Here is a 15249-nt window from a genome sequence, read left to right on the forward strand (position 1 = left end):
TTAAGAAACCTGAAATCCACTTATCAGCTTTCCTGGAAGAATGCAAGGGCACACGCGTTCATGGGACATGGAGGCATCCTTGGCTTAAAGGAGGGGCCCTTGGCCTGGCTTGCCCTCTCACTGCCCCCATTCACCACTTGACCCTGAGTCCCAGAAAGGGCTGACTTGTCATCATCTATCAAGTGAAGTTTCTGCTCATAAAAGTCACAAACACTGGGTAGATCTGCCCTGAACCCTGATTCCACAGACCATCCATTCCGGCAACAGTTCAGAGTGTGAACCCCCAGGTGCCTCTGCCTACATGGCCACAGTGAGGATCTCCCCACACACTAGGAGTTCTGGAGCTGAGAAATCCCCAGTAAGACCCACCAGGCTTGACACCTGAGAGGAGCCCCTGCCAGACTGGAGCTCGCGTCCCGCATCCCCTGCTGATGGACATTCAGAGCGGCTGGAGTCTCACCTCCCAAAGATCACAGGCTCCGACTGCCCACTTCTGGAGCACAGAGCTCTGTGACATGATGATCTGGAACCCTCTAGGCAGTCTGTACCAGCCCCCGCCTCAGTTTCCCTGTTCTGTCATCGGCTCTGCCGCTTGTACCTCAGATGCCCTGGGCCACCACCTCCCTCCCCTCTGACCTTCACCTGTGTCGCTCACCAAACTCAGGGACTCATCTTGGTCAACTGAACAACTTTTAGCACTTACTGCACACCAGGGTCTGGGCTGACCCTCTGTCTTCCTTCCTGGCCTCCTTGCCCCCATGCTGTCTAGCCCTTGGTTCCTGAGCTTGGAGAGGAAGGGCACATAGCACCCCACTCCCGCCCCCAGCCTCCCAAGGCCAGTGGAGTCATGGCTGCTGCCCTGGGGAGCCTTGGCTCCGCTGCTGCTGGCAGGTGCCCAGAAACACTCAACTCAGGTCAGCATGGCAGGGGCCACCCGGCACCGTGCCTGTGCCAGTCTCCCGCCTGGGAACTTACCCTGGCCCCCATGTCCTCTCACATTGGGTGTAAACTCTTCTTTGTCATCTCAGCTGGGGCCAGATTGGTGATGGGCTTAAAAGGAAATAGGTCAACACTGAGCCAGGACAAGCCCTGTGAGCATGCGTGTCCATGGTTCTCAGGCTGTAACAGCCCCTCAAGTCCGGGATGCATTAGTTATGTCTGCCGTGGGCACAGGTGTTGGGAAAGCCACCTATATGCCAATGGTGGCGAGCTCACGTTGGCTCTCTCCCTCCTTCAGCCTCAGTCCCCACTCCCTCCACCACCTGAACTTCTCCCGTTGGTTTCTTCTCTCTCCCCAGCTTGTCTTCCATGTTTTCTGCCTTCCTGCACTGCCCTGGCCCCCAGGGATGTCAGTCAAGGCCTAAACCCCGAGGGTGCTGAGGGTGCCAGCAGGCAGCCACCTCTGCCTCTGCACAGCGTTGTCGTCCACCCTCTCTGCCGGCTTCTCCCTGCCTTCCTACGGGGGCTCTCACGGGGGCGAGGGCCTCAGACCCGCTGGTGGGTGGACCCAAGTGTGCCTTGCACCGACTGTGTGGCAGGCCCAGGCAGACATGCCGTGCCCTCTGGGGTCACGCAGTGTGGCAGGGGAGATGTGACAGGCACGCTCTCATGTAAGTGGTTCAGCCTGAGGGTGGGGAGCATCTGGAGCAGATGCTGCCAGAGCTGAATTTTGAAAGAAGAGAAGAGAAACTGAGGAGGATGGGGAAAAGCATGCAGGCAGAGGGAACAGACAGTACGAGCAAAGGCACGGAGGTGTGATGTGCTGAGGAGATGGGGGCATTGGGTGGCTGGCATGGGAGGCAGGAGCTGAGGGTGGGAATGCCAGGGTGCAGGGCCTGGACTTGACCCAGGGGCTCCTAGGGGTTCTTGGCCTGGAAGGCTAAGGACAAGCATGTTCAGGAGGGGCTCTGGCTGAGGTGGAGGAGAAAAGAGGATGCCCAGCTAGAGGTGGGGCGGGGGACGGTGTGTGTGTAGCTCTGGGTAACCTGACCTGGCAGAGGGCTTGCGTGTGTGGGATCAGAAGTGGAACCCAGACCTCCTCCCTCCCTGTGCCCAGCTCTCTGGGTAGGGCCAGTGGTTCCCAAAGAGTGGGCCCCGGGACCTGGTGCTGAGGCCATGCCTTTGTGCCCAAAGGCAGTTTCCATGGTCCAGTGAATCTGGGAACCTCTGCTCACAGCCCTCCTCTCTGGGTGTCATGATGTCTGTCAGCAGCATGAGGGCTCTGAGAAGTCCTGAATCCTCCTGTTTAGCCCATTGTCCCCAGACCGTGTAAGCACAGGAACATGCTTCAGCGACACCTGGCCACTCCCCAGGGACGAGTCTGGGATGCATGGGATCGGCCTAGCTAGAGTATTTTCCTCTGGAGACTGCCATTGCTGGTGGCCAGAGGGAAAACACACGACTGCTCTAACGTCACGGGCCTTGCGGAACCTGTGGGGGCTGCACGCTGGGTGGACGGAGGAAACTCTACTGGCACTGGGGCCCTGAGTAAGGGCAGACCCGCCACAGCTTCTCTCTGTGATTTGTGGCCCCTGGACTTGGTGCTTGACCTTCACCATCTGTAACATGGGTACAATTCTGCATCCGCTGCCTATTTTCGAAGCTATGGGGATTAATATGACAAAGCATTAAACGCATCCAGGGGGCAGGGTGTTCTGGGAGCTGCTCTGGCTCCCTGCCCTGGGCCAGCACTGACCGTGGGTTCTTGGAGGTACTGGGCTGTCAACCTCCCTGCCTTCTGCGAGCTGCGGAATCTGTTTCACAGACACAGGGCTGATGCGGAAGAAGCGCTGGCCTGGGAGCTGGGTGTGCTCTGGGTCACTGCGGGACCAGCGCAAACCGCTTGGCCCCTCAGACAGGGTGACCATCCTTAGCACTGGGCCTGATGACAAGGCCAATGTATTTAAAGCTAGCACGCAAGTAAGCAGTAGATGGAGAGTTGTAAAATCATGATCTTTTTAATTATCTAATCAGATACATCTGTTTTTACTAAAGAAGACACTGAGGTCCAGGAAGGCCCAGGGACCAACTGGTGGAGGCACACAGACGGGCCGCCAGCTCATCGACCCCAGCAGCACCAGTCCCCTGTGGGACCAATGTACAGGGACCTCGGCTGAAGAGAACGCATTTGCTCTGGCACTGGGGGTGGTGGTGGGGGTGCTCTGTATGCTCCGCAGGCCTGCGGCCTTAGAACCTGCCAGGGCCACAGTGCTTCAGCACCTCTTAGAAATGCCTTCCCATTGGTTGAGAGGCGAGCCACTCCCAGCCAATCACTGTGGCTAGGAGGGATCCTGGGCTCTGTTTGCCCACACCTGAGCCCTGATCCCACCTCTCTCTGGCCTGGAGTTGGTGTTGTGCGGACCACAGGAGTGGAGAGGCAGGTGGGCTCCCCAGAGGCGCAGTCACCTGACCTTCTCATGGACTGTCACATGGCTTCAACTCAGAACGTTAGCAGCGAGTGCCTTGGGGACGAGGGCTGGGGACACAGGGCAGCTGTCCAGGGCCAGGCTCTGCTCTCAGGAGCTCACCTCCACTGGCGGGTCAAGACCATGGGAGGCCGGTTTGGGCTTCCCGGCTCGTTTCTCTCGAGCCCAAAGGCCATATTTTGGAAGGGGAAGAAAAGTAAGAATCAGCGTTTGGGGAGGATGGTCTGGTTATTCAAGGCTCTGTGACCTCGGGGTCAGAAGGCAGCCGGGATCCTTGAAGGAGCCCTGGACGGAGAAGCTGGGAAGACGCTCAAGTGCTGGTTCTGGATCGGAATTGCCTTCGCCTCTGGGCGCGTGATCCTCTCTCGCTGAAAATGTTCCCATCTGTAAAACAAGCCGTTTGGAGGTTTATTTCTGAGCCCCTTCCAGTGTGCACACAACGCGGTTCCGTTTTCCTGAAAGACTGTATGTAAACGGAATAAAAGTGACCCCCTACAAGGCTCGGAGCCCGTCGGTGAGAGCGTCCCATCCCCCGCTCCCGCACCTGCAACTGCGGACAGCCTGGACTTCTTTACTCCGGGTTGGCTCAAAGCGGGGCGACCTGTGGGTCGGAGTCCAGTGCCCCCTGGTGGCGCCCAGGGGGGCGGGCCGCGTCCGGAAGGCAAGGCCCGACGGCTGTGACTCAGGGGTGGCGCCGCTGCAGGATGGCAGGAGGCCCGACTAGGGTTCCGTCATGGGCTGAGCCACGGTGCAATTAATTACCAGCTGCTGGGAGTCCTTGTCGCCCGCTCGCAGTGACTCACCAGGCGGCCAGGCTCATTTGCTGAGCGCGGGGGCCTCGGTTTCCAAAATGAATTCTGGGGAAAGTGCCTGCTTGGGGTGGCGTTCTCCGTCCCCGTGCCCAAGGGCTCCTGCAGGTCCAGCGGAGCCCCGACGGCCCAGACACTGCCCACAGCTCCAGGGCGCAAGCACCCGCCAGTCGCGGAAATGGCGTGGGGAGCCTCGATAAGGCAGTGGGTTTCTACACTCGATCGTCCCAGAGTCCCTGCCGGCTGGGAGCCTGAGACCCGCCGAAGGGACGATCCAGAGAGGCAGGGTTCTGGGAGCCCCCAGGCAGCGCGAGGGTTGGGTCTGATTCCTTGGCCTACTCCGCATTGCCTACGGGCGCCTTTGGCCCGTCCGTCAGCCCGCCGCCGGGGGGCGTCCCTTTCCCCCAAGTCTCTCTTTGGCGGGGGTCCAAGGGAAGATGTTGACCCAGGGAGAGGGTCCCGGGGGTCTCCGCAGCTTCGGTCTACCCATTCCGAGCTCTACTGCTTAAGAGGAAACTAAGGGGGCCGGTGGTTGAGGGAAAGCCCCTCAACGACCAGCCGGCAGAAGGGAAGGGGGCCAGGAAGGCTTAATTAAGAAGAGGACAAACAGGTGCGTCCGGGCCGAGCTGCGAGTGTCCTCCCCAGTCCGGTGCCCAGGTGGGCCGTTCCGAGACGTGGAGGTGCAGGAGGGAGGGCAGGGCTGCATTCCGGGGGCACCTGGAGCCCGGCCTCGCGGAGCTAAGAAGTGTTTCTCAAAAAAAGCAACAGGGAGGGACGAGGAAGAAGGAATGCGCCATTGTCCCCTGCGGCCCGACCCCGGGAGTGGCGGCCCGAGCCGTCCTCAGCACTCTCCGGGGATTGGCTCCAACAGGCAGGTGCCGGGCCACCTGGCCAGCAACGCCTGCGAGAGCTGGGGCGGCCCTCGGGACCCGACCGCACGCCGAGGAGGTGCGCCCGGCCAGCGCCACGCGCCCGCGCCAGGTGGCTGGCCCCGCGGGAACAGTGGACGCCGCCGCGCTCCCGGGTGCCCGTGGCCGCCTCCTCTTGGGCTCCCCACTCTCCTCGCGAACCCCTCTCCTCTTGAAGCCGCCTATGTGCCCGTCTGGCTGGATCCCGTTTCCTCCCCCAGCCCCGGGTCCCTCAAACTCTCCGCCCTGCGTGGCCGCGCCCGCTCTCGGGGATCTGGTCCCGGAGGACCCAAGCGGCCTCGTTTATCCTCCCATCCGCTGCGGAAACCTGCCGGGGCCTCCGCTCCCCACCCCCGCTCTCGGACGACCCCAGGGCCCCCGCCGGCCTCCGCCCCCTCCCCAACCGCGCCAGCCTCCCCTGCTCGGCTCCCTCCGCGCGCGCCCTGCGCCCTGCGCCGCGCTCAGTCTGCGGCGGGAGCAGCGGCGGCCGCCTCGCCAGCTGGCTGGGGACCAGGCGGGAGGGGGCGCGCCCGCGAGGCTGCGGGAGGGAGCGAGGGAGGGAGAGCGGGAGGCTGGGCCTCGGCGTAGTCCGGCCCCCGCTCCCCGCGGCCCTCCCGCCTGAGCGGCACTGCCACGCGCGCGCACGCACGCGCGCGCGCATTCACACGCGCACACACACACACACACGCACGGGCACACATACGCGCACACACACACGCGCACACACTCGGGCTCCCGCCGGCGCGCACGCACGCAGCGCCCCTGGCAGACCAGCGCCGCGGCCGCCTCCCCGGACGCCGGAGGGCCCCGACCCCCGCGCGGCTCATGCGCCCGCGCCCACCCCGCAGCTCCGCGAGCCCCGCGGAACCGCTCCCGCCGCCGCCGCCGCCGCACCCGCCACCCCGGGAGGAGCGGGCTGGCCGACCGCCGCCGCGCGGTCCCCCGGCGGTCCCCGAGGCTGCTCCACCGCGGCCCTGCAGCCCCGGGGCCGCGCCCCGCTCCCGCGCCTCGGGGACCGAGCCGAGCAAACTTCGTGGGCCGGCCGACGCCAGGCGGGGACCCAGCCGCGTCCCCGCGCGCCCAAGTGGGCGCGGGGCTCTCAGGCCTTGGGGCCTCGCGCCGCCCCGCCCGCGGCACCTGCTCACCCCCCCTCCCCGCTTGCTGGGGACGCGGGAGACGCCGCCACTTCGCAAACTTTTCCTCGTCCCTTCTCGAGGGGGGAGGCAGGAGGGGTAAAGGGGAGGGAGGTCCCGCGGGGCGCGCGCAGACCTGCGGGCTCCCAGCTGGGCGCCGCCGCCCGGAAGCCCGACCCGGAGGGGCGCGGGCCCCGGCGGCCGCCCTCCGGCCGCGCTCCTACTCCCGCTCCCGCCCCTGCTTTCCCGGCGGGAGCGGGGGGCGGGCTGCGGAGGCCGCGCGGTGCCCAGCGGGGCCGCCGTGCATGGCCCTGCGCCGCGGGGCGGGCTGCCTCGGCCGGGTCTGGCGCAGGGTGTCGGGGCTGCCGGACGCCTGGCCCCGGCGCTCGAGCAGCCTGCTCTGCCTGTCCGCCCGCTCCCCCGAGCCCGGGCCCGCGCCGCGCCTGCCCCGCCAGCCGCCTCGCGGTGGCGGCCCCGGCGGAGGGGGGCCCCCCCAGCCTCCCCGCCCCCCGCCTCCCCGCTGCTGCTGCCGCCGCCGCTTACAACTTGGAGGCGGCGGCGGCGGCGGCGGAGGCGGCGGCGGCGGCCGCCGGGCGCTGCAGTGGGACGCGCGCGGCTGCGAGCCTGCGGGACATGCCCCCCGCGCCGGCTCCTTGCTGGCGGCCATGAAGAGGCAGAACGTGCGGACCCTGTCCCTCATCGTCTGCACCTTCACCTACCTGCTGGTGGGCGCCGCCGTCTTCGACGCCCTCGAGTCGGACCACGAGATGCGCGAGGAGGAGAAACTCAAAGCCGAGGAGATCCGGATCAAGGGCAAGTACAACATGAGCGGCGAGGACTACCGGCAGCTGGAGCTGGTGATCCTGCAGTCGGAGCCGCACCGCGCCGGCGTCCAGTGGAAATTCGCCGGCTCCTTCTACTTTGCCATCACGGTCATCACCACCATAGGTAAGGGCTGGGCGCACCGCCGCCGGGCTCCGCGCGCCTCGGGAGCAGTCCGGGGAGGCGGCGGAGCGCGCGGCGCGGCGCTGGGTGCGGGCCGCCGAGGGTTAAACGCGTCCCGTCTCGGGGCCCCTCCCGCCGCGCCCCCTCCCCTCTCGGGAGCCCCCGCGTCTCCTGCGCTCGGCGCCTCACCCGCGCGAACCCCGCCCGGTGTTCTCCTCCGCGCCGGTGTCTGGGCCGGGCATGCGAGCCCCAAGCGAGCGTGCCGGAGCCCGGAGGGCGGAGGCGCCACTTCTGCGAAGAGTGGAGCGCTAAGAATAATCCCATAGCAGACACCCACCCACCCACCGCCCCGGCGCGGGCTGGGCTGCGCGGGGTTCCAAGCCTTACACTTACTACCTCTCTGGGAGGTGGAGAGGGCCGGCCTGGCACCCGCGGCACCGAAAGGGACTCAGGCGGCAGGGCACCGCTCCTGCCGCGTGGGAGGCGCTGACCCTCGCGGGCCTCCGGCCGTCTCTGAGCCCAGATTTCAGCTCTCCTCTCTCCTGGCTCCCCTTTTTCGAATTGTGGAGCCTGGCGGTGCCAGACCCCTGGGGGGAGAGAGTTTGCTCTCTGGTGGTTGGGGTGGGGGTGGCAGCCGGGTGAACCGCTCTAGGAGCGTAGTTGGGGGGCGGGGGGTGGCAGGGCAGAACCTCCCCCTCCTCCCCCGCTGGGGCTGTGACCATGGGTAGGCAAGTCCGCATAGCGCCCAGACTGGGGGCAGGAGTGGGGTGGGGGTGGGAGCGGAGTGCAGCCCTGGATCTGGGGAAAGAGTCCAGCTGTGCGCTCTGGGGACTCCTGTGGGTCCCTCTCCTAAGGGCACTCCTGCAGAGCAGCCCTGGGTGGGTGCCTAGGGCAGCACCCCACTGAGGCTGAGGGCTGGGAGGACCCACAGACATTGATGTTACACTTTGAGCCTGGTGGGAACTAGAGCAGGCCACTTCATCCCCCTGGATGTGACAGAGGTAGTGTGGTGCTTCTGTGGTTTGCACCTTGTCCTAGCAGCACCCTGCCTCCCACAGCCATCTCCCTGGACCTGTCAGAGCTACCCGCCTGGCCTGGGAGGCCTCTTTCTGTGCCCCTGAAGGGGAGGAGAGGCCTCCTCTTTCTGCCTTCTCTCCTCCCTCCTGCCTTACTTCTCTGGACCTCCTCTGATTTCCCTCTTGATATTTTTCTTTGTCTGGAAAGCTCTGCGTGCTGAAAAAACAGGATTTCTCAGTGCCATATGCAACAGGAAGCGCCAGCACAGGACGGCCTGTCTTTCCTTCTTGGTTGAAAAGACTTTTTAGAGAGTCATCTTGTTTGAAATGTTTTATTCATTGGTGCAGGTTTTTGTTTTTGGAAGGAAATTGTCCTTCTGTTGTCTACCTAACCAGCTCTGCTCCCGCTTGCCCCACGCCCTTGGTCCAATGGCCAGAACATAGAAAAGTCCTTCCTTCCCCACCCTGCGCTTCCAGCACCTGAAAGGGCCTGTCCATTACTGTCATTTCTATCTTTAAACTTCCAGCGTGAGCTCCCGTGGTAACGCACAGATGCGCAGGGCAGCGATCCGGGGGGACAGGGGCCTGTTTGCTGGAGATTCTGAGAGCAGAAATGTGCCTTGGAAACTGACCACCTTGGGGAGGGGAGAAACCAGCATTCCCTAAACATGGCGTTAGCAATCTAGACCCAAGACAGGTGAAATCTGCTCATGTGTGCTGGGCCCCAGTAGCGAAGTAAACACATGACACGTCTGGCTGGTCCCGAGAGCTGAGCTACAGCATTGAGGAAAGGATTGGAGTTAAAGTCAAACCCAGAGATGTTCCCATTTACTTGAAAAATTAAACTGGTGAGATTGATAAAGTTCTTACTGAGGTGGATTTATTGACCCTGATGAGTAGTTTTGGGCATCTGCTCCTAATGCTTAATGCTTCAAGAACAACGTGTGGCCATTTGAAGGTGTCATCTTAGCTGGGGCTCTGGGTGGGGGGATCCCCATCAGGACAGTACCCCAGCAGCATCTGATGACTGATTTTTCTCAGCTTCTTTCATTGAATTTTCGACTGATTTTCTGGAAAGAAAGCCTGGAATATATATGTAAGGGTAGCACCAAAAGACTGTCCTATGTCAGCTGCCCTGCAGTGGAAAGACACTTGGAGCCACTGCCCTGGCTTGGAACCCAAGTCCCATCACCGTGGAAGACTGCAGTGGTGGGGGTGCTGCTTCCTGACTCCAACCCCAGCTTCCCCACCTGTAGAAGGGGTGTGATGTGTTAGCCACCTGCCAGGTTGACTCTCAAGGCCTGGTGGGCCCTCTGGTGCCTGCAGCTACCAGGTACAGGGCTGTGCACTTAGTAGGTGCGCTTTGACATAGGCTGAATGTTGTGCTCTCTGCCCTGGGAAGCTGTTTAGCAGAGCTCAAATTTACAGGAAACAAAGCACCTTTCTAGTTAATTCTGTTTGTTTTCTTCTTTTTTAATATAAATGCAAATTAAGGCGCTCCTAGTCCTAGAACAAAAACCAGCCCCAAGCCAGGCCCTCCAAGGAATCGTCTCCTATTGGACAGTGATATTAATAAGTCAGGTGAATCTTCACCGGCGTTCTTATTTTTAATCTGACCTTGAGTGATTTCTTGAGCGTGCTTGGACTTTGAGCTCCAGTCTCCGAGGTGGGGCAGGAACCCCCGGCACTCGTCACGTGCAAATGAATGTAGCTATTAGCTCGCTCTGCGAAATGGACTTTAAAAACGTGTACAGTTACCACCTCGCGTTGTGTTGGATCTGTGGCCGCGCCTTCCTGAAAGGCTTCGGAGGGATATCACGCCGCATGCCGCCCGTGTCCCCGGGAGCCTGGGGCGCAGCCACTGTGTCATAGGAGGAGGAACACAGGTCCAGCGGGCTGGGAAAGCGCAGCTTCAGTCCCTGCGTTGATCCGCCTCTCCTCCCCCCTTGCTTCTTTTGATGAATGGAACGCTTGAAGCTACTTCCGAGACTGTATTGTTGAGTTCCAAGCTTGGGAAGCCCTAGACCTTTGGAACTTTCCACTGTTTCAGATGGAAAATGCTCACAGGTGCCGCGCCTGTTCGATCAGCAGGATGGCTGGAAGCCCTCTCACCCTGCTTCCCAAGCTGTCAGTGGAGGGGTGGGAGTGGAGGGTGCTGGGCCAGGGCTGGCCAGGCTACAGTCATCAATTCCCATTTCTCTGCTAGGGGCTGAGGGTGCCCTCCCACCCCCCCACCACAGCAAACTTGTTACCTTCCTACGGGAGGTGTTTTAGGCCGAAACTGCATCCCACCGTCAACTGCTACTCCTGACAGCAGAGCAGGAATCTCCATGACACTGCTTTTTTTAATCTAACATCTGTGATCTAAGTTTTTACCACCTTCAGGATCATTAAAGAAGAAGAAACCATACTTAAAATTCAGATGCCTTCTGCAGGGTCTGGGAGGACAATTTAAAAACTGGTCTGCCTGGGGGAAGAAGACAAGGGGGAGAAGGGAAGGAGGGAAGGAGAGGGGCGCTTTCTGATTCTCTGGTCTTTGGAGAAGGAGGAGATTTCCACGAGGGGCAGTGTTTCCACAGGCCCTCTGAACCCATCTGGTGCCCTGGGGTCAGGGGCTGCGGCAGGAAGCGAGGTGCCTCAGGACTTAGGAGCCAGCGGGTGCAGTGCACTCAGAGGAAAAGTTGTGGGGCTCCTGCAGTTTCCTTGCTCAAGGCCGTGCCCCTGCTTAGGGCCAGAATGCGGAGGGTGCCTCCCTGTCCTCATTCACAAACAGGACCTTGAACAGAGTTTGCGCAAAGTGGAAAGCATTTGCCATTTTTTTCTTGCACTCTTGGGCATAGTTTTTGATACATAGTTTATACTTTAGCAGTGCGCCTGCCCCTGCCTGGTCTGCGCTGCCTCTGATGGGTGCTGGGAAGCTGGGGACCATCTAGATGACAAGATAAGGCCTGGCCTTGAGGTAGGAGGGGAGGGGAAACCCACATGGTTCAGCAGGAGGGGCAGGGACAGCTGCACGTGGTTGCCCTGTCCTGCGTGTGCCGCGCACACCGCCAGAGGGAGCCCTCCTCCCTGGCGTTGTGCCCTGCCCTCTGCCCCTCCCTCCTTGTCAGTGGGGCTGATTCCCGCACCCTGCCCCATGCGCTCCCCGCACCCGCATGCCCAGCGCGGTGCCCTGGGCAACAGGCCCAAATGGAGTGGGCAGGAGTATGCCGGGAATGCGGAGCTTCCACACAAGCCCACCTGAGCTCTGCTCTGAGGGGAGTCTTGCCCTGCCTCACAGATGAGGAGACTGAGGCACAGATGAGGCAGCGCACACTGAGGCCGACGGCCTTGGACTCTGTGATGCCACCAGGGTCTTCCTAGCACAGGCTCCAGCTATGGACTCGTCCCCAGGCCAAGCACAGCTGTGGAATATTCCATCAGTGCCTTTCCCCCTCTGCCTTCAGCTCCTCCGTTTAGGAAGGACACAGGTGAAAGGCCGGCGGACTCGGCACACCGGGGTCTGCACAGGAGGGGCGCCGTCTCCTGCTTACTTTCCAGAGTGGCAGCTGGCTTGTGCAGGAACGTGAGAGGCCCCTGATGGCCGCTCCTCCCCAGGCCCTGCCTGGACCTGGGCTCGCTCGCCATGGCGCTAGCCCTCCAGCACGCACAGGCTACTGATAGGTGGCAGGGAGGGGCTGGGAAGTGAGGTTCTTTCTGACTCTGGGTGACATAGAAGAGATGGCTCAGAGCGTGGACAGCTTGGTCAGTGCTCTGAGGGGGGAGGCTTCAGATGAGACCCAGGTTTCCGGCACTCGCTACCTCTGAGCACCTGCTCTTCCCTGGGTCATGTTCACCAGCTGAGCCCAGGCATGTGAGAGCGGGAGAAGGTGGTGAGCGAGGCCTCAGTACACATGTGTGTATCCCTTCCACCAGGTGCCTGTGTCACACCTCCCTCCCCCACTTCCCATGTACTCACGCACGCACCTGGGTCACACCTCCACGTGTCTCTTCCTCATGCATTCTCTCACTCAGTCCCAGGTGTACTTGTGTGCCCACCTCCGTGTGCCCACAGTCCTCCCATCCATCCCTCTGTACGGTGGTTTGCTCATCCCCTGGAGCTCTCACTCCATCCTCTGGGCGCTGTTCATTCATTCCCCCCTCAGTGGGTGTTACCCATCTCCTTCCGTGTGCTGGGGCGGGCACTGAGCTGGCACCAGGCACAGTGCTGGGTTAGGGGCACAGAGGCCGTAGTAGCGCTCAGAAATATTAGTGCCTCTACATGGGGATCGCTAAGGCATTCCAGCCTCATCTCCTCCCTGAAGGATTGTCAGCCAATCCTAGTCACTTCTGATTTCTAAAAATGTTTAATAAAATATACTGTTCTTACAGAGAAGTGCACATATCAAAAGTTTATTGCTCAATAATTCTTTTAAACAAATAATGCCCACTTAGATCAAGAAACAGAACGTGACCAAGCCCCAGAACCTCCTTCATCTGTCAGTTTCCTCTTCAATGCCATTAGTGACGGGGAGCTCATTACCTCACGAGTGGTGCAGTCATGTGGATTCAGGTACTGTGCAGGCTGCGTGAGGCTCTGATCTGGTGGGGCCACCATGTGGAGGGGTGTATATGTGGGGGGTATCCTTTTAACAAGGTGCTCACTGGAGGAGGGGCCGGATCTCCATCTGGGAACTGGAACTTGGGAGCTGGGGTTAGGAGAGGAGAGGGAACTCAGCACACGAATGTGTGGGTGTGTCTGGAGTGGGGAGGGTGTGTCGGGTGGTCCTGGGTGTGACTGGCAGCCACAGTCAGGAAGGACAGAGTGTGGCGCCACCCTAGCTTTCTACACACCAGCCTTGCCAGAGGACCAGGAAGACACAGTGGGAAACAAACGCATGGTGTTGTCAGCAGAGCCCCAGGAATGAGGGGCAGGACCCCAGGTGGACTGGGCTGCTGATAAAGGAGGGGCAGCAGGCAGTGTTGAGGGTCCCGTGGGCAGAGGAATTCTGTGATGTGCATTTGGGTGAGGGTTTCCCTGCTGCCCTGCACTGGAAAGCACCCTTCACCACACAGCTTTGGGGGTGAAATGGGAGGCGGGGTGCTGGTTTCCATTCCTTCAAGAGGTTTTGTTTGAGGCCTGTTTTCCTGCCTTTCCAACTCTGGGACTTTCGCTGGTAGAAAGTTCTCCCTTTTGAGTTCGGGGCATGTGCCCTGTAGCTTACAGTTCTCCAAAGGAAGTGCTGAGTGGAGCTTGGTCCACCCCTGTTCTATATCCGTCTGGAGGATTTGGCAGATAGTCCCTGGCCCCTGGGTTCCTTCCTGGGAAGCCTGGGCCTCTACCTCTGAGCACTGCTGGTCTGCGTGTGTGTGCTCCAGTCCGGTCTCACTGTGCGGAGAGGCCTGAATGTCACCATCCCTTGCCTAGGATCGATACTTCTGCTGATGCCCCTGCTTGGAAAGCCAGTGTTCTGGCATCCTCTCCCTGCACTGACATGTCTTGAGCTCCTAGTTCATGCAAACTTGTGTGCTTCTGTGCAGTCATTTCTGTCTTGGATTGATGCGAACCCAAGTACAGCCCCTGACGTGATTTCTGAGCGAAAAGCAGAATTATGTGCTTGGACACAGAAAAGAAGGGATGGTTGATGGAACAATTGGCTGCACTGGGGAAAGATGAGAAAATTTAGGAGCGACTGTAAGTGTGTCGGTCGGGCTTGTCGGGACACTGTGAGCAGATGTCAGCTGTGGGCCTGGGAGAAACAGAGACCTCCCGGCTGACGACTCTGCTGGCCTTGGCCACTTGCCCAGCTGTGTTCCTGCTGGGGTCTGGGGGTTGAGCAGTGACAGGGGCTGCCCGGGAAACAGCCACTTGAGGTGCTGCTGGCTGAGTGGGTGGCTGTGCCTGAACTGTCCTCACCCCTATCATGCCACAGCCCTGGAAGGAGCCAGGGGGGTGGCAGTGGGCTGGGGGTGGGGCCCGGCAGAGGTGGCTGAGCTGTGGGAGTGGGGGTGGGGGAGCAGGGACCGTTGCGGTGGCAGGAGGGGTGCTCTGCTAGGCACCTGGACAGTGGAGGGGGGCCTCTGGCCTCAGTCTTCCCTCTGGATGAATGGGTCACAGTGTGGTGTGCCTCCTGGGCCTGAGAGCAGGGGGGGCTCTGGGGAGCAGGCAGAGCAGGGGTCCTGTAGCCCCGGGGACCCCACCCTCAGCATATCCCGTGAGCCTCAGCTTTCTTATCTGTGCTCTGGGATGTAGAGCTTAGTGTCCGTGTCATGTGGGCGGTAGAGAACGTGCCGTGGGAGCCCCCCCGGGCGGCACTGGGGCTCTGGTTGTCCGGTGTACCCTGCTGGCTCTTGACGAAGTGGGGGCGCTGTTACTTGCAGCCCCAGTTCTGCTCTTCCGCCTTCCTTCTAGGATCCCATACCCGGTCTGTCTCCAGACCCTGCCCCACTGAAGCCTCCACCTGGGTCCGTCCCCTCATGAGGGGCTTCCTGGTGTCCACTCTGCATTTAGACGGCACCCTCAGGATGGAAAAGCCCCCACCATCCAGCGGAAGGAGGCTCTCCTGGTGGGATGCTTGCTGGGTGCCTCAGGGGCTGCAGCCCGAGCCCAGGTGGTAGAGTTCCTCAGCCTGGGCCCGCGGTATGCATGGTCTCCTGGGGCACCCTTGCCACGGCCACCTCTCTGAAGCCCAGGCCCCACCTTCCCTTGCCATACACCCCCAGCGCCCATTCCCTCTCAGGTCCGAGCTGGGTCCTTGGCTGGAGCCCCGTTTGACCCCCAGTTCCTACCGTGTCTGTCTGCCCAGGTCAGAGTTCACGCCTGCTTCCCTGCCCTGATTTGCCCCGCCCTCTGGGGCAGGACTAGCCCTTCTGCCCCCAGCCCACTGCCTGCTGATCCCGGAGCCCCTCTGCCCTGCCAGGCGCCCTGGTTCTGCGCTTGTGCTGCAGCCTCCCCGGTACACGCCCGCGTCCCCAAGGCAGGGCTGGACGCTCACTGGTCTCAGGCACCACAGGGCCCAGCTGGGCCCCCAGGG

General features: G+C 61.5%; 1 protein-coding gene and 1 long non-coding RNA gene across 3 annotated transcripts in view; one reads left to right on the top strand and one right to left on the bottom strand.

Annotated features, from left to right (window-relative positions):
• Nucleotides 1-2973: 2973 nt before the first annotated feature.
• On the bottom strand, nucleotides 2974-7845 carry LOC140848062 (uncharacterized). 2 transcript variants are annotated; one of them, XR_012128621.1, is made up of 3 exons: nucleotides 7617-7845; nucleotides 6995-7511; nucleotides 2974-3809 (listed from the first exon to the last, which is right to left on the bottom strand). It is a non-coding gene; the product is annotated as an uncharacterized lncRNA (long non-coding RNA). The 2 variants fall into 2 exon arrangements; XR_012128622.1 differs by having other exon boundaries at nucleotides 7614-7845.
• KCNK9 (potassium two pore domain channel subfamily K member 9) overlaps nucleotides 6843-15249 on the top strand; it is an 84531-nt gene continuing 76124 nt past the window's right edge. Inside the window, exon 1 of the mRNA XM_037023273.2 lies at nucleotides 6843-7223. Coding sequence (XP_036879168.1) covers nucleotides 6941-7223 — 283 coding nt within the window. The 5' untranslated portion in view covers nucleotides 6843-6940. The remainder of the gene's footprint in view (nucleotides 7224-15249) is intronic.

Source organism: Manis javanica, chromosome 2 (assembly GCF_040802235.1).
Source record: "Manis javanica isolate MJ-LG chromosome 2, MJ_LKY, whole genome shotgun sequence".
Lineage (NCBI taxonomy): Eukaryota > Metazoa > Chordata > Mammalia > Pholidota > Manidae > Manis > Manis javanica.